At 36.7% G+C, this 26,628-nt stretch overlaps 2 protein-coding genes across 8 annotated transcripts in view; one reads left to right on the plus strand and one right to left on the minus strand.

Moving 5' to 3' along the window:
• TBPL1 (TATA-box binding protein like 1) overlaps nt 1–26,628 on the plus strand; it is a 38,367-nt gene that overhangs the window by 10,010 nt on the left and 1,729 nt on the right. For 4 of the 7 annotated variants that reach the window (XM_025422331.3, XM_049115057.1, XM_025422326.3 and 1 more), the window contains 5 exons: nt 19,688–19,866; nt 22,218–22,300; nt 22,461–22,524; nt 25,058–25,161; nt 25,272–25,366. In XM_025422331.3, the coding sequence (XP_025278116.1) occupies nt 19,732–19,866; nt 22,218–22,300; nt 22,461–22,524; nt 25,058–25,161; nt 25,272–25,366 (481 nt within the window). In that variant the 5' untranslated portion in view covers nt 19,688–19,731. Of the gene's footprint in view, nt 1–19,057; nt 19,202–19,687; nt 19,867–22,217; nt 22,301–22,460; nt 22,525–25,057; nt 25,162–25,271; nt 25,367–26,628 lie in introns of all 7 variants that reach the window. The other 3 variants (XM_025422328.3, XM_049115056.1, XM_025422327.3) reach the window with 1 other exon arrangement.
• SLC2A12 (solute carrier family 2 member 12) overlaps nt 1,138–26,628 on the minus strand; it is an 84,043-nt gene continuing 58,552 nt past the window's right edge. Inside the window, exon 5 of the mRNA XM_035700495.2 lies at nt 1,138–2,520. Within this exon, the coding sequence (XP_035556388.2) occupies nt 2,487–2,520 (34 nt within the window). The 3' untranslated portion in view covers nt 1,138–2,486. The remainder of the gene's footprint in view (nt 2,521–26,628) is intronic.

Below are 26,628 nucleotides of genomic sequence, written 5' to 3' on the forward strand. Positions count from 1 at the left end.
CTCATTTTTCCTGACTGGCTCCTTATCCTGCAAGATCTCATATTAATAATTTGTCATCTCCGAGGAAGTTAAGAGGCCTGCTTGCATCATTCCCCCTAGAGTTTCTCTTGTCATCTTATTTCCTTTATAATACAGATCACGTTCTCTAATTGTTTTAATTGCGTGTCCGTTTGTTGTCAGATTTTACAGTTGCCAGGAGGCTTCCTTACCTGACTGTTTTGTTCTGAGCTCTATTCCAGGGCCTAGCCACAGTAGGATAGGATATTCAGTGAACCCAATTATGGATAAGAGTCTGTTAGTTGAAGCAGGGAGGAAAGGGCATCCTGGGCCAATACAAAATTAGAAAATGGTCTGGTGTTGTAGGAGAAATGGTAAAAAGTGGAGATTGTTAAGTTGTGGAAGTGAAAGATTAGGTTACAAAAGGTAAATTGGAGACTTGGAACTCACTGCATTCCAGGCCAAGCAAGCTAGATTCTATTTTGTCTGTGCAAGAGAGCCAAGAGACTTTTCTTTAAGCAGGGTGTGGCACAAGTAGGAAGATAATTCTGGGAGCTTATTTGGTAGATGGACTAGACTGTGGAGACTACAAGCAAAGTTCCATTAGAAGGCCATAGCCATAAGAACATGTGAAAGCCTGAAATAAAATACCAGTGCTCTGGATGCAGAAAGGAAGCTACATGAAAAGTTAACTGGGTATAAGAGAAAAAGAAGAGCCGAAAGAATGATTCTGAAATCTTTGACTCAGGTGTCTGAGTGTTGGAGGGTGGTTCCATTAACTGAAATGAAGAATTAAGAGACCACAAGTATTTCAGAGGGGATTGATAAATTTTGGATATGTTGGCTTAATTTAATGAATATGCCAAACAGCTAGTTAAGAATATAGGATTGATGTAGGTGCCATAAACTCATAGATAGCACATTAAAACCTGGGAAGCTTAAAAAAGGATTTTTGGCAGTGGTTTATAACCTTTAGAGATCTTAAACTCATTGAAGATCTAAAAAAAAGAAAAAGAAAAAGAAAGAAAGGAAGAAGGAAGGAAGGAAGGAAGGAAGAGGAGGGAGGGAGGGAGGGAGGGAAGGAAGGAAGGAAGGAAGGAAGGAAGAAAGGAAGAAAGAAGAAAGAAAGAAAGAAAGAAAGAAAGAAAAGAAAGAAAGAAAGAAAGAAAGAAAGAAAGAAAGAAAGAAAGAAAGAAAGAAAGAAAGAAAATGGCCTCAGATATGCATCCAAATCTGTGTGTATACAATTTCAAGGGGTTCCTCACCTCTGGAACCTATTACTGAGCTTTTCAGGAATTGTCATGGATTTCAGTTAAGAACCTCCAAGTTAAGGAGCAGATGGAAGTATTTGAGATGGGAGGAGAACATAGGAAATTTGCCTCAGAAGCCAAAAAATAGGGGGTGCATGAGGAAAAGTTTTGAGAATCAGGAGTGCCCAGGGCTTTATCTTCTGGAGAGGTTTAGTAGGAGGGAGTTTCAACTGTGACATCAGATTCAGCCGTGAGCCACTCATTCATAAACACCTCATACCATGCAGAGAACAAGGCAGGTTGTGAAGGCTTCATGCATGAATCAACTTAAGGAAACAATGCATGGTAAACAGAGTGCAGAAGTCTTGATGTTCTCTAATGATAAACAAGCCTGATATGAGAATAGAGCCCATTTTAAGGACCTGCTAAAAGGGAAATTCCATTATTTTGATGACCTTTTGTGACGTTTCGGCCCAGTGGCTCTCAACTGGCTGCCCATTAGAAACAGCTTAGAGATGTTTTTAAAAATTAGGACCCTACAAAGGTTAGTTAATCAATATCTCTGGGGGTGAGGCTTTTTGTAGTTTTTATTTGGTTTATCTTTTTCTTAATAGTTAAGAACTAGTGTTCCAGTTAGAAAACTTCTTTATCACTCTTGTTTTATGTTCCGTGTAAGAATCCTTTCTTTTACTTGTATATTATCTAATTACTCAGCTTACTATTGTGCTATTTAAAGTATTTTTAGACTTTCTAACAGGCCTTAATTTCCAGTTTAAGAAATGTTATGGCTTTCTTCTACTCTTTAGGCACGTTCTCCATACTTACTGTTTTTGAGTGACATAGCCCTTAGTCAATTAAAAACCTGACAGTTCTGAGTAAAATAAATTCTTAATGGTGCTTACATGTGGAGAGAGTATTCATTCTGTAATCCTGTTTGCTTTTATTTAAGGATATTACTTTTTTACTAAATAGTAAAAATTATTTTTTACCTAGAAGAATTTGAACTCTGTATACTATTTTCCAGCTAGCTAGCTTATTTCATAATTCTGCCTTTGTTTTCTTAAAATGGCAGTCATGCATGGCATAGACCTTAAAACGGGTTGTCTGCACTCGAGCACACATTTTATATGAAGTGTAAACCTGTAAAAGCAGCTGAAAGGAAACTGTCAAAATAGAAAATTTCACATGTTGTGTTTTCATCTTGCCGTGCTTTCTCTTGATTAAATTCTTGATGAGCTGTCAGTGTTCAAGTTTGAGTCTTGCATTCACATCCCTGAAAAAAAATCAGAATTCAGAGAAGTTTGAACTTTATGCATGCCAATGACACCAACCAGAAGTTGAAAGAGGGGTTATTTGATTTGTTTTGTCTTAGCCACCTAGGGAATTAACATGTATACGTAGAAAATAATAATCTTTTTAAAAGTACATGGCTTTTATTAGCTTATTATCAACTAATGGATTAATTAGTCTCAGAAATTGTGGCTACTTATGGGTAAGTTAGGACAAATAACAAAATTCTTTATAAAGTGATAACAGTTTTTGAAATGATAACCCATAATATGGAAAAATATAGACACAAGACCTGCTGGAGAAAACTGATTCCTTAGAAGTGCAATGAAATGAACATAATAAATTTATACTTTAAGTGAAATGAACATGATAAACAGTTCTGTTGCAATTTAATTTCTGATTGTCACTTTTCCGTCTGCCTGTGTTTGCCCATACCTAGCTAAGTTAGCAAAATACACATTTTGTAATATGTAATAGCCTTGGTCAGATTGTTTTTCCCTCTCTCTTCCTGTTCTTCTCCCCAATCTCTGCCCCTCCCCCCAAAAAAACCCTCACACAATCAATACTTGGTTTGAAATGGTTTTATTATTGGGGATTTTTTTAATTTATTTATTTTAAAGATGTTATTTATTTATTCATGATAGACATAGAGAGAGAGAGAGGCAGAGACACAGGGAGAGGGAGAAGCAGGCTCCATGCCGGGAGCCTGACACGGGACTTGATCCCGGGACTCCAGGATCACGCCCTGGGCCAAAGGCAGGCAGGCGCCAAACCGCTGAGCCATCCAGGGATCCCCTATTGGGGATTTTTTAAAAGTCACTGTTAAATTTATTTTTTAAATATTAATTTTACTTACTAGATAAACAAAATTATATTCTTTATTTTTACTCCTTGCTTTTACACTTGAAGGAACATGATCTGTTGTGTTCCCCAGCTTGAGGACCACAACAAATAATTGGAAATCCTTTCCATTTTTGAACATTTCTCTATTCCTGGGAGATGAAGCAAGGAGATTGGAATTGTAGCGATGGGAATAGCTAAATATATAATGCTTGCCATGTGCAAGTGTTTTGCATAAAATGTCAACTTTTGCAACACTCTGTAATAGGTACTATTACCTGCCTTGTTTTATAGATCAGGACATTAAGGCACAGAGGCATTAAATAACTTACCCAGTGTCACACGACTGGTAAATGGTATTTACCAGTCTGGATTTAACCCAGGTGATCTACTCCAGAGTCTGAACTCTTAAACTTTAGTGTGTCTGTGTGTGTGTACTGCTTTTTGATCTCAAGCTAACAGTTAAGCTCTTGCAGACATTTTATTGAATATGTTTAGTGTCTTGGGAACTATGCTAAGGCTTGGGTATAAAAATAAGTAAGATTTGATATGAGTCTGTGGAATCTATTGTCTAGCAGGGAGACAAACATGAAATTTCACTGTAGTGTGAAAAAATGCTGTGATAGTGGTTTGCATAGCAACCTGGTAATGGGACTCAGAGTAGGGATACCTTGGCTCGGTCTTAGGGATCAGATTTCTTAGTTCCTTTGATTTCTTATTTTACCCATCATGGTTTTAATTACCTTTTATAGTAGGGTTTTCAGATTTTCACTTCTAATCTATACCAGCCTATACTGAGTGACAGAATCTTATCTGATTTTTTGCTCTGGACCTCCCTTTCGGTGTCTCACAGGCTCCTTCAACATTTCTCCAGAGAATCCTTACCCCTCCTTCATGTCCCATCTCCTCTGCAACCTGCTTTCCCTCTGGTGTTTCTCTCACAGTAAATAGTATCTAAGGCCACAAACCTAGAGTCATCCTTCATCTCCCATTTCGTCTTCCTCATATCAGCCACAAATATCACCTTCTGTCTACTTCTTTTCATCTTCATCCACCCTGGTCTCCACTGCTGTCCTCTCTCACAGGACTGCTCTACTAGACCCTGACCAAGTTTCCTGCCCATTCTTAACATCCAGTCCATTCTCCCATTACAGAAGTACCAGTGATATATTTTTAAAAAGTAAATACTTCATGTCATTTCTTGCTTCACTTTTACTTCCCCATTACTCTTGGGATGAATGTGAAGATCCTTAATACAGCCTGGAAGACATAATTTGACCCTTTCCTGCATGTCCAGCCTGGTCTTGTGCCACTCTTTCCCCTCAAGCCATGCTGGCCCTTCTTCATGTATGAATAGTTCGTACTCTTAACTCACCTCAGAGCTGAGAATACCTGCCGTTCCCTCTACCAGGTCTTGTTCATTGCTGGATTCCTGTACCCTCGTAGAAGGCCTAATGCTTAGATTTCCAGTTCATTGTTACAGAATTGATTAAATGAAGGTGATGCTGAGCTATAGAACAAATAGGAATGAGCCAGGTGAATAATTTTAGCAGAAGGAATAGTATAAGCAGGCAAAGGTTAATATTCTTTAACATATAAAAGCTTGTATAAATCAGTAAGAAATCTCAGAAGGCAAATGAACAAAGGATCTGAGACAATTAACATAGAGTAAATATGAGGAGTAATATTTTACAAGTTCACCCTCATTAGTATTTAAGGAAGTTCGCCCTCACCAGTTAATTCAATATTACTTTTTCTTATAACTCACATTGTCAAAGACTTTTACAAAATACTTTGTTGACTAAATGCCAGCATATACACATGATGCAAACTTGTTTAAGATGCAGATAAATAGAAAGATTCAGCAGCCTAGAAACATGTGCCTACATGAGCATAGGAAAAAAAAAATTAGTTTATCACTGTGATAGGACTATGGATGACTTTTTCTTTGAGTATTTTTTATGCAATCAGAAAATGACATGCTCTCTGCTTAAAAATCATGCATTAAGACCATTTGTTTAAAATACTAAGAAATCTATACAATTCATTCCTGGGTAGCTTAGTCATTTAAGTGTCAGACTCGTGATTTTGGCTCAGGTCATGAACTCATGGATCCTGACCTCAAGCCCTGTGTACAGCTCCACGCTCAGCGAAGAGTCTGCTTGGATTCTGTCCCTCTGCCCTGCCTCCTGCTCATGTGCACTTTCTCCCTCTCTCAAATAAGTCTTAAAAAGAAAAAAAAAAGAAATCTATCCAAAATAAATTTTTCTTTTACTTAGTAAGGAATTGATACCCCCAATTTCTAATCTCTTGAGTCTGATTCCCTAGATTTCATTTGTATTCAGTAAAATATACTTTTTCTCTTGTTATCCACAATAATACATTAGTTAATGTTAGCACTGGCTAATATGGCATTACTTTAATCGAGATATTGTGATTTGTGAGGTGTTCATTCATTTCTCAAAACAATCATGTGACAAGTAAACAATGTGCGCATTTTACAAATAAGTGTGGGAATAGTTCAGAGCTAGCCTACTGTCACATAGCTTCCATTAGGATCCAAGTTCTCTTACTTTATAGGTAGGTTTTAGTACATAATGAAATAGTGAAATTCGTAAGTAGGCTGCTATTTAAACATTAAATATGAAATAGATACTGAATTATATATTTTTTAAAGATGTATTTGTTTTAGAGACTGCAAGCATGAGCAAGAGGGGCAGAAGGAGAGGGGGAGAGAATCCACATGGAGTGCGGAGCCCAACTTGGGGCTCAATCTCACGACCCTATGGCCTTAGCTAAAACCATAGGTTGGATGCCTAACTGACTGAGGCACCCAGGCACCCCAGATTATGTATTCTTATATCACAAAATACTTTATTTTTTTAACTGGAACTTTTTCACGAGAGTATACACCATTGACATATCTTTTACTAAGCACTCCTTCAGAAATTCAGCATCATTTAAATTTTCCTCCACTATCTTTTAGGCACCGATACAAATATTTTTACTGACTGAAGCATAAAAATTCTTCCTTTCTATTTTTTTTAAATAGGTATTTGCTGACAAAGCCCCAGTTGTTATTAATTAATTTCCATGAAAAACAGTATTTTTATTGTTTTCTTAATACAGATTTAAAAAATTACAACAGTTCGTTTTGATGCAAGTTATTTACATGAATGCTATCTGCGTACCACTCTTCAGAACTGGTATTTAGCCTGAGTCGTAGATAGTAGGCAGAGGCAAAAGTAATGAAGGTACTTTAACATTCTGTTTAACCTAATGTGATAACAGTTTTGTATATCAAATACTTTTGCTTGATAATTAAGTATTTGTTAAATGTTTTATATAATAGGGGTAGCATAATATATGATCCTTTCTTTTGGAAAATAAAAGCGTTTTTGAGGCCAGGCCTGTTAGTAAAATTTTCTTCCTGTGGCTAGAACACAAAAATGCCAACCCTAGGGATGGGCCCCTAAAGAGCTAAGGAAGAGCTCTTGTGCCATGCACTAAAATGTCTTCATGAAGGAAGGTCACGCTGCCACACGAGTTAAAGGTTTGTGGTTTGAGTTGTGTGCCTGTACCTTTGCCCCTTAGTGCTGGTGTCTTCCTTTACTGCCTGCCCCTTTGAACACAAATGCATGTTGAAGGGAAAATGGGAAGTTGAGAATTGGGATATTACTTAAAGATTTTATTTATTCATGAGAGACACACAGAGAGAGGCAGAGACACAACACAAGGAGAGGGAGGAGAAGCAGGCTCCATGGAAGGAGCCCGATGTGGAACTTGATCCTGGGACTCCGGGATCACCCCCTGAGCCAAAGGCAAACACTAAATCACTGAGCCACCCAGGCGTCCCTAGCTCTAGAATTGAAGTCAAAATTTAGCATATCATTCCTAAGCTTATCTATAGCATGTCTTCATCTAAGATGTTAGAATCTGGTATTTTAGAATTAGATGGGATCTTCGGAACCATCTAGTCTCATCTTCCACTAGAATGAAAGACTCATTCCATAACATTGCTAATTGCCGTTGGTTTATTCTCTAACCCCGCCTCCTCTTTTTTTGATACTTTTCTTCCTTGGAGCAACTGCTTTACAGGTACTTGTTTATTGGTGTGGTTTCGTGAGATCTGCTTCCATGTGACTTTAACTGGTTTGCAGTATCCTTTTTATTCAGATATTTGAGAACAACTGCTCTCTTTTCTTTCCTGTGCTAAATGTCCTGAGACTTTCCTCACACTCTATTTTTGTATCTCATGCCATTCGACTTTCCTCTGGATATTTGGTTATCATTGCCCTCTTTAAATGATGTTAGGATATTCTAGATGTGTCAGTTACAAAGAAGGCTACTACTTCTTTGCTCTGGTCACTCCTATCTAGCCTAGGTTTTGTTTGTTTTTTTAAGTAATTGCAGTTTTATGTCTTAGTATGATCTAGTGTGAAGTAAAGTCTTTTTCTTAAACATTCTTTAAAGGTGTTACGGATGGGGATCCCTGGGTGGCTCAGGGGTTTAGCGCCTGCCTTTGGCCCAGGGCATGATCCTGGAGTCCCAGGATCGAGTCCCGCGTCGGGCTCCCAGCATGGAGCCTGCTTTTCCCTCTGCCTGTGTCTCTGCCTCTCTCTCTGTCTCTGTCTATCATGAGTGAATAAATCTTTTTTTTTTTTAAAAGGTGTTAATGGAAATTTTCAGATAATTATAGAGAGAATATATAACAAGTATCTGTATACCTATCACCTAGTTTTAATAGTTGTTAAGAGATGAAACAGTAACATGACATTTTTTGGTTTTACAATACAATTATATCTGCTATTCTGTATCTCAGAGTAGGTCATCCCAATTGCATATTGTCTCCATAACCACTCTATCATTGCATGTAACAAAATGAACAGTAATTCCCCAGTATTATCTGTCACTCAGATAGGTACTGATTTCCTTCAAAATTCTGCTTGCAGCTGGTTTGTTCAAACCAGGATTCAGTCACAAACCATGACAAACAGTTTTGTTTATCTTAATAAACAAAACAAAACGTGGGCTTTAAAATTTGTCAATGTTACATTTTATTATATTGATTTTGTCTCTCTGGGGTAGCCCAGGAATTGACAAACTTTTTTTTTAAAGGATCAGACAGTAACTCTTTTAGACTTGAGGGTATGTGGTCTTTGTCACAACTGCTCAGCTGCTCACATAGTCATTAGGTAAATACTTGAGAATGGCATGTTCCATTAAAACTTTTTTTTAACGGGATCCCTGGATGGCTCAGTGATTTAGCACCTGCCTTCAGCCCAGGGCATGGTCCTAGAGTCCCGGGATCGAGTCCCACATCAGGTTCCCTGTGGGGAGCCTGCTTATCTCTCTGGATGGGTCTCTGCCTCTCTCTCTCCGTATTTCTCATGAATAAATAAATGAATTCTTTTAAAAAACAACAACAACAACTTTTTTTTTTTTTTTTCACAAAATAGCCACTGGCCCATTGGCCATAGTTTGCTGACCCTTGCCTAACCTGTTGTGATCTCCTTTTTTTTCTGTCTGTTAATGTGGACTTCTCAGATTTTGTGTCAGTTCATTAAATAATACTATTTGATTATAAAATGCAATTACCTGTGAATCCATCAAATAGTAATAGCTACCATTTAATGAACACATGCTAAATGCTATGTACTAGACATAAATAACCTATTTAATCTTTAAAAGTACCTTAGGAGGTACAGTGATGCCACCAATTTCCAGAAGAGAAAATTAAGAAGTAAGTTTTCTTCTATACTATTAAATAGATGTGAAAGAACAGCAAAAAAAAACCACCATTTTTTAAAAGGCAAAACGTTAGCTTGGTCACAGACGTGCGTGGAGGGACTATGTAATCTGTTGAAATCTGGACACAGAGACACAGAACGTCTACTTCCTAACGTGCTGTTTTGAGAGCTTTTTAAATAATATAAGATTACTTGGATAGCATGTCTTGCTTGTAGAAAAGAACAATTTCCAGGAGACCATGAGGGTTCGTGTTATTTATAAATTGGTCTGTATTCAGTCTCCCCCTACTTCTGCCATTTCTCAAATCATGGGTGGTAATTTGGTGGTTAAAGCATTAGAGGCCCCTCCCTCAGTATCCTCAGATGCAACTTGAATACACTTAAAGTAGCTAGATTCTACTTTTTTCTCAGGTTTATTTAGTTTTGTTCTTTTGGCTTTTTACAGGATTTTAGGGGTATTTTTGCCTTGTTTTTAGGACACTGTTTATTGTACCCTTTTCAGTTTAAATATCTCTTCCGGCATGGAAAATATAAAATGTAGTACAGGCATAACCAGTTTTATTGCACTTCACAGATACTGTGTTTTTGGCAATGGAAGGTTTGTGACAACTCTGCACCAAGCAAATCTATTGGCACCATCTTTCCCGTACTTTGATAAGTCTCTCAGTTTTCCAGACTTGTTTATTACCCTCTTTTGTTATGGTGATCTTTGATGTTACTCTCTAAGTGTTTTGGGGGCACCATGAAATGTACCCTTGTAAGATGGCAGACCTAATCAAGAAATAACGTGCGTATCTGCTGCACCAACTGGTCATTCCCCTGTCTCTCTCCTTGCACCCCCCTATTCCCTGAGACACAACAGTATTGAAATTTGGCCAGTTCATAACCCTACAGAGACCTGTAAGTGCTCAAGTGAAGGGAAGAATTACATAGCTCTCACTTTAAATCAAAGCCAGATATGATTATGCTTAGTGAGAAAGGCATGTCAAAAGATGAGATAGGCCAAAAGCTAGTTAGGTCTCTTGTGTCGTTAAGCCAAGTAGTGGATGCAAAGGAAAAGTTCTTTTTAATTTTTTTTTTTTTTTTTTTTTTTTTTTTTATGATAGGCACACAGTGAGAGAGAGAGAGAGGCAGAGACATAGGCAGAGGGAGAAGCAGGCTCCATGCACCGGGAGCCCGATGTGGGACTCGATCCCGGGTCTCCAGGATCGCGCCCTGGGCCAAAGGCAGGCGCCAAACCGCTGCGCCACCCAGGGATCCCGCAAAGGAAAAGTTCTTGAAGGAAATTAAGAGTACTACTCTGGTGAACACAATAATGTGCTGTATTGCTGATATGGAGAAAATTCTAGGGGTCTGGATAGAAGATCAAACCAGCCACCAGATTCCCTTAAGCCAAAGCCTAATTCAGAGCAAGGCCCTAACTCTCGCCAAATCTGTGAAGGTTGAAAGAGGAGAGGAAGCCGCAGAAGAAAGTTTGAAGCTAGCAGAGGTTAGTTCATGAGGTTTAAGGCAAGAAGCCGTTTCTATAACAAAAGTGTACGATGAAGCAGCAGGTGCTACTATAGAAGCGGCAGTGAGTTCTCCAGAAGGTCTGGCTAAGATCATTCATGAAGCTGGCTACACTAAACAGCAGATTTTAGATATAGACAAAACAGCTTTAGTTTGAAGAAATGCTATCTAAAGCTTTCATAGCTAGAGAGGAGAAGTCAACGCTTGGCTTCAGAGGTTAGGCTCTTCAGTTAGGAGTGAATGCAGCTGGTGACTTGCAGTTGAAGCCAGTGCTTATTTACCATTCAGAAAGCCCTAGGGCCTTTAAGAATTACTCTATGTCTGTCTACTCTGCCTGTGTTCCATAAATGGAACAACAGAGCTTAGATGACAGCACATCTGTTCGCAACTTGACTTAGTATTTTGAAGAACTTTTGAAGAACCAGAAAAAAAAAAAAAAAAGATCCTTTTCAAAATACTACTGCTCACTGACAAGGCACCTGGTCACCCAAGAGCTCTGATGGGGATGTGCAGCGAGATTAATGTTCTTTTCATGCCTGTTAACACAACAGTCTTTCTGCAGCCCATGGATCAAGGAGTCATTTTGACTTTCAAGTGTTATTATTTAAGAAATACATTTCCATAAAGCTAGAGCTGCCACAGATAGTGATTCCTTTGATGGATCTGGAAAAAATACATTGAAAACCTTCCAGAGGGATCCCTGGGTGGCGCAGTAATTTAGCGCCTGCCTTTGGCCCAGGGCGCAATCCTGGAGACCCAGGATCGAATCCCACGTCGGGCTCCCGGTGCATGGAGCCTGCTTCTCCCTCTGCCTGTGTCTCTGCCTCTCTCTCTCTCTCTCTCTGTGTGTGACTATCATAAATAAATAAAAATTATTAAAAAAAAAAAAAAGAAAAAGAAAACCTTCCAGAAAAGATTCACCATTCTAGATACCATTAAGAACATTTTTAAAAAAGATTTTATTTATTTATTCATGAGAGACACACACACACAGAGAGAGAGAGAGGCACACTGGCAGAGGAAGAAGCAGGCTCCATGCAGGGAGGGAGCCCGACATGGGACTCAATCCGGGGACTCCTGGATCATGCCCTGGGCCGAAGGTAGATGCTCAATCCCTGAGCCACCCAGGCGTCCCATTAAGAACATTTGTAATTGGGGGGGGGGGGGGAGAGCTCAAAATATCCACATTAACAGGAGTTTAGAAGGAGTTGGACTTCAGCCCTCATGGATGACTTTAAGGGATCAAGACTTCAGTGGAGTAAGTGACTGCAGGTGCAATAGAAGAAACAAGAGAACTAGAATTAGAAGTGCAGCCTGAGGGTGTGACTGAATTCTGCAATGTCATGATAAAATTTGAATGCGTGAGGAGTTGCTTCTTAAGGGATAAGCAAAAGCATTTTTTGAGATGAAATCTACTTTGGTGAAGATTGTTGAAGGGACAACAAAGGATTTAGAATGTTACATATACTTAGTTGATAAAGCAGTAGACTTATTGGATTGAGAGGATTGACTCCCAATTTTGAAAGTTCTAATGGTGGCTCAATGCTATCAGAGAGCATCACATGCTATAGAGAAATTGTTCATGAAAGGAAGATCCAATCCATCCAGCAAATTTTATTGTTGTCGTATTTTAAGAAATTGCCACAGCCTCCAACCTTCAGCAACCACCACCTAGTGAGTCAGTAATCATCAACATCCAGGCAAGACCCTCCCCTAATAAAAAGATGGACTTGCTCAAAGCTCAAATGATGGTTAGCATTTTTTAGCAATAACATACTTTTTAAATAAGGTATATAAATTGATTTTTTTTAGACATAATGCTATTGCACACTTAATAGACTACAATATGGTGTCATGCAACTTCTATATGTACTGAGAAACCACACAATTCATTTGACTTGCTTTATTGAGTTACTTGCTTTACCGTGGTGGTCTGGAACCAAACCTGTAGTCTTCGATGTACTTTGTCTTAAAAGCCAGGAGGTGGCGGTGTTTTCCGAGTAATTCTTTTAAGGTTGCAGTTTGTGCTGATTGTTGAAAGTAATGTTTTTGAATACCATTAGAAAGTCAAAGATCCTAAAACACACGTGTTCTTGTCCCTAAAATCATTGAGTGAGGAAGAAGCTGCTTCAGCTTCTATGATGCACTTTTTTCTAGGACTATTTAAAAATTTTTATTGAGATTCAGTTGACATGTAACATTATGTTTCAGGTTATACAACTTGATTCAATATATGTATGAGTTGCAAAATAATCACACCACCACAGTGTGGTTAACATCCATCACCACACATAGTTACAATTTTTTTTTCTTGTGATGAGACCTTTTAAGATCTCTTTTATCAGCTTTCAAATATAGGATAGAGTAATATTAACTAGTCACCAGACTAGACTGTACATTACATCCACAGGACTTATTTTTTTTTATAATTGCAAGTTTGTACTTTTGACCACAATTATAATTGCATTTAATAAAAAGCTAAAAATAGGACATTTCCTGAAGTTAGGACAGGTGCAGTTTTGATCTTTGCTTTTTGTTAGAAGAAAATATTTGACAACTCATACTAGGCATTTACTTGAGGTACAGGACAAAACGCCTGATTAAACCATGCCTTAATGTTAGGCCTTGGGCAGTGAGAAAGTTATTGATAATTATATTGAAATCAAAATAGAATTAACTTTATTTTTCTTGTAATAAGTCTAATATATATATTGTTTTACTACAGTGTACAAAAAAATTGAAGAAAATTATTTAATTTTCCTGTATGAAAAAACTATTGGAATGTTTTACATTTCAAAAATTTGAGTTGTATTTTTCTTTGCATTTCTACCATGTTTTCTTTTTAAGGTTTTGTTTCTACTTTTATTATTTTCTTCCTTATGTATTATGGCTGTTATTTAATTGATTTCTTGGTTCAAATGCTTAAGTCATTTGTATTTCCATGCTTCTTATTTTCCAGTAGTTGTATTTCTTTCTTGCTTTTAACCTTTTCTTTAGTTGAAGTATAATTAACATATACAATATTATATTAGTTTGAAGTGTACAGTATAGTGATTCCCCATGTATATGCATTACAACGTGCTTATGATAAATGTAATTACCATCTCTCACCATACAAAGTTACTGCAGTATTTTTGACTAATATTCCCTGTGCTGTACTTCTAATCCCAGTGAATTATTTATTTTATAACTGGAAATTTATACCTCTTAATTTCCTTGTATGTCACCCATCCCCACACCCATCTTCCCCTCTGACAACTACCAGCTTCTTCTCTGTGTTTTAGTCTCTGCTTTTGTTGTTGGTGTTTGTTTTGTTTTTTAGATTCCACATATAAGTGAAATTTTTGAATAATTTCACACAACATAATACCTTCAAGATCTATCCATGTTGTCGCAAATGGCAAGATTTCGTTCAATATAGCCGAGAAGTATTCCATTATGTATACATATACAACATTTTTTAAATCCATTCACTCATTGATGTGTGATCACTTAAATTGTATCCACATCTTGGCTATTGTAAAGAATACTGTGATTAACATGGGGGTGCATATATCTTTTCGATTTAATGTTTTCCTTTTCTTCAGATGAATATCCAAAAGCAGAATGGCTGGATCATATGTTATTTCTGTGTTTAATTTTTTGAGGAAACTCCATACTGTTTTCCATAGCACCTATCCCACTTTACTACCAGCAGTGCACAAAGGTTCCCTTTTCTCCACATCCTCACCAGCATTTGTTATTTTTTGTCTTTTTGTTGCCAACCATTCTAACACATGTGCAGTGATGTCCCATTGTGGTTTTGATTTGTGTTTCCCTGATGATTAGTGACATTGAGTATCTTTTCATGTGCTTGTTGACCATCTGTATGTCTTTTTTGGAAAAATGTCTCTTCAGTTCCTCTACTCATTTTTTTTTAATTAATTTATTTATTTATTCATGAGAAACACAGAGAAGCAGAGACACAGGCAGAGGGAGAAGCAGACTCCCTGCAGGAAGCCCAATGTGGGACTCGATCCCGGAACTCCGGGATCACAACCTGAGACAAAGGCAGATGGTCAACCGCTGAGCCACCCAGGTGTCCCTCCTCTACCCATTTTTTAATTAGATTGTGGTTTTTGCTATTGAATTATAGGAGTTCTTTATATTTTTTGGATATTTACCTCTTACTGGGTATATATGATTTGCAACTGTTTTCTCCCATTCAGTAGGTTACCTTTTCATTTTGTTTGCTGTGCAAAAGCTTTTTAGGTTGATGTAGCTCTCATTTGTTTGTTTTTGCTTTTGTTACCTTTGCTTTTAAAATTAGACCCAAAACTCAGGGGAGCCTGGGTGGCTCAGTTGGTTAAGTGTCTGACTTCGGCTCAGGTCATGATCTCAGGGTCCTACGATGGAGCCCTAGTCTGGGTATGGCTCCTTGTTCAGTGCAGATCCTGCTGCTTCTTTGCCTTCTGCTCCCTGCCCCCACCCCCACCCCCATGAGTGCTGTCTCTCTCTCCCTCTCTCAAATAAATAAATATCTTAAAAAAAAATAGTTAGATCCAAGAATTCACTGCAAAGATTGGTATCAAGGAACTTATCACCTGCTTTTTTTTCTAGTTTTCTAGTTTTAGGTTTTACATCTCTAACCCATTTTGAGTTAATTTTTGTGCATAGTATAAGATAGTATAGGTTCATTCTTTTGAATGTAGCTATCCAATTTTCCTAGCTCCATTTGCTGAAGAGACTGTCTTTTCCTCAATGTATATTTTTGCCTCCTTTTTCATAAATCAATTGACTGTATAAGCATGGGTTTTATTTCTGAGTTATATTCTGTTTTATTAATCTCTGTGCCAGTTTTTATGCCAATACCATACTGTTTTGATTATTCTAGCTTTGTAATATAGTTTGAAACCAAGTCCAGCTTTGTTCTTTCTCAAGATTGCTTTTATGGTTCCATACAAATTTTAGAATGTTTTGTTCTATATCTGTGAAAAAATACCCTTGGAATTTTTATAGAGATTGCATTGAATCTGTAGATTGCTCTGGGGTGGTATGGATGTTTTAGCAATATTAATTCTTTTAATCTACTAGTATGCTGTATCCATGTATTTGTTTTCAGTTTCTCTTATCAATGTCTTACAGTTTTCAGTGTATAGGTCTTTCACCTTCTTGTTTAAATTTATTCCTGGGTATTTTATTCTTTCTGATGCAATTGTAAAGTGAGTTTTTAAAGTTTCTCTTTCTGGGATCCCTGGGTGGCGCAGCGGTTTGGCGCCTGCCTTTGGCCCAGGGCGCGATCCTGGAGACCCGGGATCGAATCCCACGTCGGGCTCCCGGTGCATGGAGCCTGCTTCTCCCTCTGCCTATGTCTCTGCCTCTCTTTCTCTCTCTGTGACTATCATAAATAAATAAAACTTAAAAAAAAAAAAAAAAGAATGTGCTTTAAAGTTTCTCTTTCTGATAGTTGTTAATGTATAGAAACAGAACAGATTTTATATATTGATTTTGTACCTTGCAACTTTACTGAATTCATTTATCAGTTAAAGCTGTTTTGGTGGAGTCTTTAGTGTTTTCTATATATAAAATCATGTCCACAGAAAGTGACAATTTTGCTTTTTTCCTTTCCAATTTGGATGCATTTTCTTTTTCTTGCCTAATTGTTCTGGCTAGGATTTCCAATACTATGTTGAATATAAGTGGTGAGAGTGGGCATCCTTTTCCTGGTCTTAGAGGAAAAACTTTCAACTGTTCACCATTCAATATGATGTTAACTGTGGGGTGAATCTTTGTTAATATCCAGCACTGCTCTCTTACAGGATAGACAAATTAATTGCAAGTAGGGTTTTTTTGTTTGTTTGTAATCTTTCAAAAATGTGTAATCTTTCATGTAGGATGCCTCTTTCTTTTTTAAATACTGACTTCATATTTTATCCTTGATCTAAAACCTATGAGAGCAATAGTATTAAAGCTGCTTGCCAGATTATATTCATGTAAAACATGAACATTGAGTAACTTAAGATGAACTATGTTTTTAGAGTTGCTTAAACTCTGGATTAATTTCAAGGCTTTGCATTCACCAAGATTTGCTTTACACCTACTCTCTTGACTTATTTTTACCCTATATATTGCCCTTGTATTCTCCCCTTAATTTGTTTTAACCTGTTTGATGAAAAGAAAAATCTATGTGAAACAGTAAATTTGACATAGTTTCTCTTTAGGTAGTGCTTTCTGTAGCCTATCCCATGGAATGTGTAGCCATTAAGATTAGATTTAGTGACATATAACAAAAATCCAACATGTGAGGGCCTTGAGATGGAAATTGATCTTTCTCTCACATTCATCAAGTCTGGCATTAGGAAGTGCAGGGATAAGGAGTTTCACTCTACTGGGAATTCAGGCTTCTGTTTTCCTGTTCCACTATCTTTATCACATAGTCTAATGATCCCAAATGGCTACTTGAGCTCCAACTTTTACATCCAACTCCAGACATTAAGAGTGAAAAGGGGTGGAAAGGCCAAAGGGGTCTTTGCTGGCCTAGCTTGGTCACTCTAAGCAGTCGGTTCTTCCCAAAAGACATAAAACCATTCATTTTACATTAACCATGATGGGACCATGTGGCCTCTTGGCTGTACCTATTCCAGGGAGCCTTAAAAGTATGTGTCATATTTTAGTCCTCCCACAGTGTACCCAGCTAGATTCTCTTGGGTTCTGTTCATTGTGAAGGAAGGGTGGAATGGATGTTGAGGTAAGCAACTAAAAGCCTCTTTACATTATTTCACAGTTTCTATAGGAACATAGGAAACCTGGTGAGGTCTAGGTTATTACCCAGATACTCTACCCTAGTATCTATTATTACTAGAGTAATAGAGTAGTAGAGTATCTGGGTAATAATATAATCATGGAAAGTGATACTAAGGTATCGCTACTCTGCCTTTTGATTTAAACTTATTTGATCTATATTAATTGTCATTTTTGTGTTATTATTACCAGATATATGTGCTAAGTACTTTTGATACGTTCTATATAACCCCCACAATACTTTCTGGTAAGGTACTATATTCCATGCCACAGATGAGAAGACTGAGGCCCAGACATAGTACATAACTTGTCAGGTTTTAATAACTAATAAGTGGTGAGTCAGATACTGATCCCACTTTTAAGATCAGTATTGATAACTGCCTCAGTCCTCTTTGTTAATCTGTGTACCCATATTTTTATCCATTGTTATCCCTGCCCCACTCCTTGTACATAAAAATTATTTGAGGTTGCTCAGACGTACACAACAACAAAATAAGCAGATTGAAGGGAATATAAATGTGAGAAAACTTGATGAACCTGAGATACAAGGGGTACACAGAGCTGAATGCTCCTTCATCCTAGAGAGGTGCTAGAAGGCTTGGTCTGACTTGTGTTCTATCAGATACTAAAAGACAAGAAAACAAGCTTGAATTTTCTTTATTGAAACTCTTGGCATCTTCTTTTTTTTTTCATTCTTTTTTAAATTTTATTTTATTTATTCATGACAGACACAGAGAGAGAGGCAGAGACACAGGCAGAGGGAAAAGCAGGCTCCCTGTGGGCACCCTGATGTGGGACTTGATCCTGGGACCCCAGGATCAAGCCCTGGGCCAAAGGCAGACACTAAATCGCTGAGCCACCCAGGTGTCTCATCATCTTCATTATTTTAATCGAATAATAATTTGAATCTTTATAAAGAATATTAGTTTTTCATATTGCTGCTTCACGGAATCTTAAAAGTCATTACAATGGTATTATTACTGTTTTCTGGTTTTTTCTGTGGGTTAAATAAGCTGAATTACTGTTACTTGTTTTTTAAGAAGTTGAAACCTAGGGACACCTGGGTAGGTAGCTCAGTCCATTGAGCTTTGGCCTCTTGGTTTTGGCTTGAGTCATGATCTCAAGGTTGTGAGGTCAAGCCTCACATCAATTTTGTGCTGGGCATGGAGTCTACTTGAGATTCTTTCCCTCTCTCTCTGCCCTTCCCCCCACTTACACTCTTTTTCTTACTCTCTTTTAATAAATAAATAAAATCTATAAAAATGGAAACCTAGTCAAAGATATTTTTTTTAGCTGGATATGGGTCATATGCTTACTAAAAACTAGGACTCATTTTTGTTTGTTTTTAGAAATGCTCGTATCACAGTTTTGAAAGGTATATTTTAGAAGACTGTGATCTTGACAAAAATGATGTTGGGCTCTTGGCCAGAGCTCCTTGAAGACAAAAAAGATTTTGTCTGAATTCACTTTTTTCTCTGGTGTCCTCAGTGACTCACTCGATAAGTGAATAATGAATGAATGGCTAGTAAATGAGAAAAACCTGTTAACAATTATTCTAATAATATAATTAATATTTCTGCTCCTTTAAATAAGTAAGCCAGCTATCCAAAGTAGAGGAAAAATAGGTTATCTTTCCTTTAGCCCTTTAGCCCCGGCACATTGTATGAGGTGGATTATTATACCATGAATGACTGGACATCAGGACCACAAAGTCCAGCCCTTGAACTTGGTGTATTTCGAGAATTGCCATAACTGTGATATGCCTGAAACATAGTGGTTGCAAAGGCAAGTAGCACGAGATAAGTCTGGTAAATTCCTGGGGTGTAAAAGTTACTTATTATAAGGAATAAAAATTAGGACCAGCTTTTGAAAGATTTTATATGATGTGTTTGTTATCTTTTTAAAAGTAACTTTTTAGGGATCCCTGGGTGGCGCAGCGGTTTGGCGCCTGCCTTTGGCCCAGGGCGCGATCCTGGAGACCCGGGATCGAATCCCACGTCGGGCTCCCGGTGCATGGAGCCTGCTTCTCCCTCTGCCTCTCTCTCTCTCTCTCTCTCTCTGTGACTATCATAAATAAATAAAAATTTAAAAAAAAAATTAAAAAAAAAATAAATAAAAGTAACTTTTTAAATGGGAAACAGAAGGGACATGATTTGGTTGGAGTGACCTTTGAAAAATAATGTAATTCATTTCTTATATTTTAATTTTCAAGACTTTGTGAAAAACAAATTAACAGAATATTTAATTACTTTATTTTGTTTTATTTCTTAGGATGTGATCTTCGTGGTGGGAAGCTAAGTTTTTAAACTACCCCAATGGATGCAGACAGTGATGTTGCATTGGACATTCTAATTACAAATGTAGTCTGTGTTTTTAGAACAAGATGCCATTTGAACTTAAGGAAGATTGCTTTGGAAGGAGCAAATGTAATTTATAAACGTGATGTTGGAGTAAGTATCTAAATTTTGGTATGTGTGCCACATAGACTAATTTTATTGTCCTGTGAATCATATTCTAAAATACATTCACTATACTGCTAGTTTATAAGCACCTTCCCATGTGCCAGCAGTACTGAATATAACATTGAGCCCTGGAGAGTGGCCCCTCCTCCCCTAAGTGTCCACTTTTGGATGTTCTCGATCTCCAAGTCTTAGCAAAGAACTCACAGGCTACTAGAATTTGATTGTTCTCCCAATTTCTTTTAAATGAAGAAGGGGACATTTATATGTAGTGCATACTTACACAAATATAATTTTTTAGGGGTACCTAGGTGGCACAGTCGGGTAAGTGTCAGACTCTTGGTTTTAGCTCAGGTTGTAATCTCAGGGTCATGTATGTGATTGAGCCGCACATCAGGCTCTCCTCTCAGCTCAGTCTGCTTAAGTTTCTCTCTCCCTCTCCATCCTCTCTTTCCCCTCTCACTTTCTCTCAAATAAATCTTAAATATATATATATTTTTTTCAGTTACATGAATGATATATGATATGAATGATGCCCTTATATGTTGTAATTTTTGTATTATATTTAGCCAAAATAGTAGGTATTCTTTAGTAACAAATAGCTGAAAATAATATGGTTCATATCATAACCTAGCTAGATACTTTAAATTTCAGTTTTTGTTAGACCTGTAATATTTAAAATGAAAGCATGGATAGCTTGCTTTTAAGCTTACTGAGATTAACATTACAAATGACAATGTGTGTTTATCAGCTTTTATAAACCAAATGATGTTGAGATATATATCTGATACATTTATTATGAAAATTATGGAGGTATATGAAGGCTCTAAGCTCTAAAAATTATGTGCCAGTATACCTCAGTGAATTATCATTAGCTCTTATACTAGAAACTAAGTTAAGGTTAATTCAACTAAAAATTGCAGTGACTCACAATTAAGGATTTTCAAGTTCATCAGTGATGCTGTCATCACCTAAACAAAGGAATAAATATGTCTGCTAAGAAGTTTAGAGAGTAAAATGCCCAATACTATGTTGGAACTTGAGCATGCCATGTGACAGGAAAGACATTTTTTGTAGAGGGGTTGATTGAGAAAGCTGTGTTGATCAATAAGGTGGTGGTGAAAGAATTAAATGCAGAACAAACTCAGTTTAGTGTTTCTCAGCTACTTGTGTATGAAATTTTATAATATCGTTTAGTTCAAGTTTAATTTGACTCTGGTAAATTTTATCCTTCCAGACCTAATAGCTTTTTAGTTTGATAATATGATATGTTACAAAGAAAGGGTGAAACTCAGAAAGTAACAAGGAGAAATTTCCAATTCATGTATATGTTACAGTATTCAATAAATATTTCTCTCTTACACATAATGGCTATATAATATTTTCAAAAATGAAAAATCGCAATGCAAATTTAATTTCACATTATTCTCTTGGACCTTAGTCCTTGACTGATTTATGTTCACTCTGTAGATAATTTCATTCAAACCCACAGCCTTAAATGCATTTCATATCTAAGGAATCCAACATTTCTCCTGTGTTCAAGATTTGTATATTGAACTTAAGTATGTAGTAGGCATCTCAACTGTAAGATACAATATAGTGCTGAGTACCATGAAGCAGAATAAAGCAGTATAGGAGATGATGAGCAATGAAGGGATGGGTGCTTTGGTGGAGTGGTCAGGGAAGTCTAGCTGACATCTGATGAGAGACTTGAATGAAAGTGAGAATATTGAGGAAGAATATTCCAGATGAAGTTAATAACAATTACTGCAAAATTCCCAAGGCATGAATAGGTTCAGCATGCTTAAGGATCCATGCAAATTGCAAATTCCAGTTATGTGTCCCGAGAGGAATGAGAGCTGAAGTTTCCATACTTGAAGTGCATTGATTTCAAATATATAGTAAGAGATTTGTACAGACCTTGTATTTTTAATTAATGTTCTTTTGAATTAATACATTCTTTGTGTTCAAGTATGATACTTGATTTCAGAATGGATGATTTGGAGAACAATTATTTCAGTCTTGGGTAAGCTTTGAGTAGTAAAACTTTTATTAAAATGGCCACATACAGGAACGCCTGGGTGGCTCCAGTGGTTGAGTGTCTGCCTTCGGCTCAGGGTGTGATCCTGGAGTCCTGGGATTGAGTCCCACGTCGGGCTCCCTGCATGGAGCCTGCTTCTCCCTCTGCATGTGTCTCTGCCTCCCTTTCTGTGTCTCTCATGAATAAATAAATAAAATATTTTTTAAAATAAAATGGCCACATAGAGTAGAGCCATAAGTGAAAATTAACACTTAGTATGTAACCATGGTTTTTTTGTTTCTGTTTTTGTTTTTTATTGCAGAAAGTATTAATGAAGCTTAGAAAACCTAGAATTACAGCTACAATTTGGTCCTCAGGAAAAATTATTTGCACTGGAGCAACAAGGTAAATTTTACTTGGATTTTTTATTTTAATTTTTAAATTTTTCCTTTATGGAAAGGACATTTTTCTAGACTTAAAATTATATGTACAGTTTGTCATGTTTGTCAGTATAAAATTTATTTCTTGTGTGACTGATAATCTTTTTCTTTCCTTAAAACCATAGTGAAGAAGAAGCTAAATTTGGTGCCAGACGTTTAGCTCGCAGCCTGCAGAAATTAGGTTTTCAGGTAACATTTTAAAAAACATCCAAACTGTAAATATTAAAGGATTTAATTTGTAAAGTTAAATTTTTTAATGTAATAGACTAAAGAAATCACACAGATACTCTTCTCATGATTGGCCTTTTTCTTACTGTCCTTCAGTACAAAAATTTCATAGTAAGCTCTCACCCATGTGTGTACTTGTAAATGATCCTGGCTTTTTCACTAACCCCTTCCTCATTGAGAGACTTGTTGCCTTACAAGTGAACTGCCTCTTCAACTCTTTAGGTTGTTCACTTCTCACCAAAAAAAATCTCATTTTTGATCATCTCAAGAGTGGTATGTTGGGATGATGAGTAGGGTGTAGGGCCCTATGTTTAAAAAGTTAAAGCGTATTTGTTTTTATTTATAGATAGGTATCACATAAATTATAAAGAAGAGAAAAGATATTAAAATGGAACTTGCAGGGACACCTGGGTGGCTCAGCAGTTGAGTGTCTGCCTTTGGCTTAGGGCGTGATCCCAGGGTCCTGGAATCCAGTCCCACATCAGGCTTCCTACATGGAGCCTGCTTCTCCCTCTGCCTGTGTCTCTCTCTCTCTCTGTCTCTCATGAATAAGTAAATAAAATCTTAAAAAAAAAAAAAAAAAAAAAGAATGGAACTTGCATAGATGTATGCATTGTACGGCTAAGAGTAAACAGTGTTCCTACATATTATGGTTAGTGAGAACATTACCATTATAACAGGGAATTGTAATTATTTAAAAATATGCAGAATTTATATAATCTGTGCTTTAGAAATAACTGTACATGATGTTGTAAGTTGAAAAGAATTGACATGAATAACTAATACCAACTACACACCTGTGTATAAGAACTCAGGAAAGGCTGTATTCTGTAAAATCAATCATAATGTATTTAAAATGACATAAATCCGGGACGCCTGGGTGGATCAGTGGTTGAGCATATGCCTTTGGCTCAGGGCATGATCCCGCCCTTGGGGAGCCTGCTTCTCCCTCTGCCTGTGTCTCTGCCTCTCCGTTTGTGTCTCTCAGGAATAAATAAAATCTTTAAAAAAATAAAATGACATAAATCCAAAACAAAATGCACATCATATGAAAAGGGACATTTATAAGATTGGTTTCCTGTGTCAAATCTGTGGTTTAGTCCACAAAAAGTAGACACTGGGTGGTGGGCTCTCACATGTAAAATGATACTCTTTGGCAGAGTATCAAGTCTGGCAGGTTAAGTTTATCAAGTATAATTTTATGGAGGCATAAATTTAAGTAAAAGTTAGTACATATTATGGACTTGTTATGTCACTTGCAAATGATGAGTAAATGAAAGAAAGGTAAAGATGAGCTGTGAGCCCCAAAGAGGTGGGCCCAAGCTGTGTGAAATTTGAATGAGTAGTGGTGGAAAGTTGAGTTTCTTTCTGACCTCTTCAGTCTTCATTGAGGTGGAACATGCTAGAAAGGCCTGGAAGTGCTGGTTGCTGCATGAGGAAAGAGGCGGTACTGAGAGTCTTGACTGATGGTGCTGCCACTTGAGACAGTTTTGTGACATTCATCAACTGCCTTATGCAAGTACTCTGCTGGAGAACTGTAGTTTGGGGACATTTCAAAACCTAAGATACAACCATTCAAGTTATTGGTAGGAGTGACTGAAGTAAGTTCCTTCTCAGCCTTGGAGCTTCTTGTCTTAGCATAACATTAGAAATGTTGAAAAAAATCCCAGTTACAAACACAGTCTTCTCACTCTGTCCCCCCAAAAGAAAACAAGCATCTCACTAAACTCACAGAAATATCATTTTATTCTATTGCATATAAGAAAATGTCTGACCTTGGAGCTCAGTGTATGCTCATTATTTATTGACTTTTAAGTGACCGCTTTTCCATTTTGACTCTTGAGAAGAACTCTGCTTTAATTTTTTTTCATCCTTCTTCTTTATCCTAGATTAAATATCTCATTTTAAGTATTAAGAAAATTAAACATAAGATTCAAAAGACCCTATGTGTTTTAATCCTGCAAATATCCTAGGTGTTGTTTAATTTTTTGAGGTTTTTGACCTTTGATTTCCCTTTAGAGTTGACTCTTTAACAACACAGGTTTGAACTGTGCAGATCCATGTACAGGCAGATTTTTTTTGAATAAGTATAGTATTATAATTGTATTTTCTCTTCCTTATGATTTTCTCTAGCTTTGTTGTAAGAATACAGTAGATTAAGATACAAAATATGTCTTAATTGGCTGTTTTATAGGTAAGACTTCCAGTCAACAGTAGGCTAGTAGTAGTTGAGTTTTGGGGGAGTCAGAAGTTATGCGTGGACATCTGACTGGCCAGCGATACTAATCCTTGTATTGTTCAAGAGTCAACTGTATGGTATTAAGAAATCACTGATAAAGTACAATATTGATGTTTAAGATGTACTTGTTCTTTCTTGCTCTTATTCTTAAGGATTGAAATAATGATTTACAATTGTTCTGATGAGCAGTTTTTTTTCTAATGAGTAATTTTTTTGTTTTAAAATAACTTATTGAGTCGTACTTCTCTCCTAAAGGTAATATTTACAGATTTTAAGGTCGTTAACGTTTTGGCAGTGTGTAACATGCCGTTTGAAATTCGTTTGCCAGAATTCACAAAGAACAATAGACCTCATGCCAGGTAGGTCTCTGAATAATCAAGACAACTTACCAAATTTATAATTACCTGTCAGCCTGTAAATATTTATATTAATTGTGATTTTTTTCTTTTTTTTTTTTTTTTTTTGGTAGTTATGAACCTGAACTTCATCCTGCTGTGTGCTATCGGATAAAATCTCTAAGAGCTACATTACAGATTTTTTCAACAGGGAGTATCACAGTAACAGGTATTTTATGGTATTGAAACCAAGCTTAAAAAAAAAAAAAAGAAAAAAGAAACCAAGCTTATCATCAGTTATGGTTTGAATGAGGTGCCTGTATTAAAATAGAAATAATGTCTCATTTGTCCACTTTAGTCACTTCTACTCCACAAACCAGTCCCCTGACTTTTAACACTGTAGTTTAGCTTCCCCTATTTTTATCTACTACTTCAAAACTTTATATATGCTCCTTGGGATCTCTCTTCTTTCATTGATTATTATTATAGTGAGATTCATCCATATTATCCCATAATATAGTAGTTATAGATCATTCTTATTGCTGTATAATACACAGTATATGAATATATTGTCTGTAAGCATTTGGATAGTTTCCCGTTTGGAGCTATTAAGAATATTCTAATATATATTTTCATAGCATGATTTTTTAAAAATTTATGATGTCTTGCATTTAAAATATTCAAGAGAAACCCATTTTACAAACATCGTAAAGAGGTTTTACATAAGTAAAATATTCAAATATCATTGGTACCTATTTGTCATGTCTTACATGTATCTTTTCTGTATCTTTTGAGTCCTAAGTATTTGGAAGGGATGGTTTCATAAAACTAGTCATAGCATTAGCACACAGGATGGTTTTAAAGATATTGTGTTTATAAATTGTACAGAAACATCCCTTGGGAGTCTGGCCCAATTTTTGGCTAAGTTGAGTTCAGGAAAATTTCGTGGTGTTCCTGGATTTTTCTTTTTATTCCTTCAGTACTTAGAGGAAAATACACATTATTGACAACTTAAGACTCTCAACAAATAAGCTTAGTTTCGACTCATCCTATGGGTTTTCACATCTTCCTTGGAGACTTTTAAAGCCTCCTGCCAGCGTCATGCCTCAATATTAAAATGGAGGGATGGAGAACAAATCCATCTGTTCCCTTCTTTCAGCCATCTCTTTCTACATTTTGGAGCCCAGACTTCTGAGAAATCCCAAAGTCTGTTGATCAATAAGTCCCTACTAAGTATAGAGTTTACGATGCATAGGTAAAATCTGTATTTACTAAGTGAATAGATAATTAAACAACATAATAAACTGAAGGCAATCTGCTGGATTAATTAGTATACATTATATATTTATATCTGGAACATCCTGTGAAACATTAACAATTCAGTGAACAGATAATGAGTGGTTCCCATAGGCAGAGCACTATCCTATGGGAGGGAGGAGAAGGGAAATCAGGAAGGAGCAGACCCAGTTAACATGAGGTCAGTACCTTCAT

The sequence above is a fragment of the Canis lupus genome, chromosome 1 (assembly GCF_003254725.2).
Source record: "Canis lupus dingo isolate Sandy chromosome 1, ASM325472v2, whole genome shotgun sequence".
NCBI lineage: Eukaryota > Metazoa > Chordata > Mammalia > Carnivora > Canidae > Canis > Canis lupus.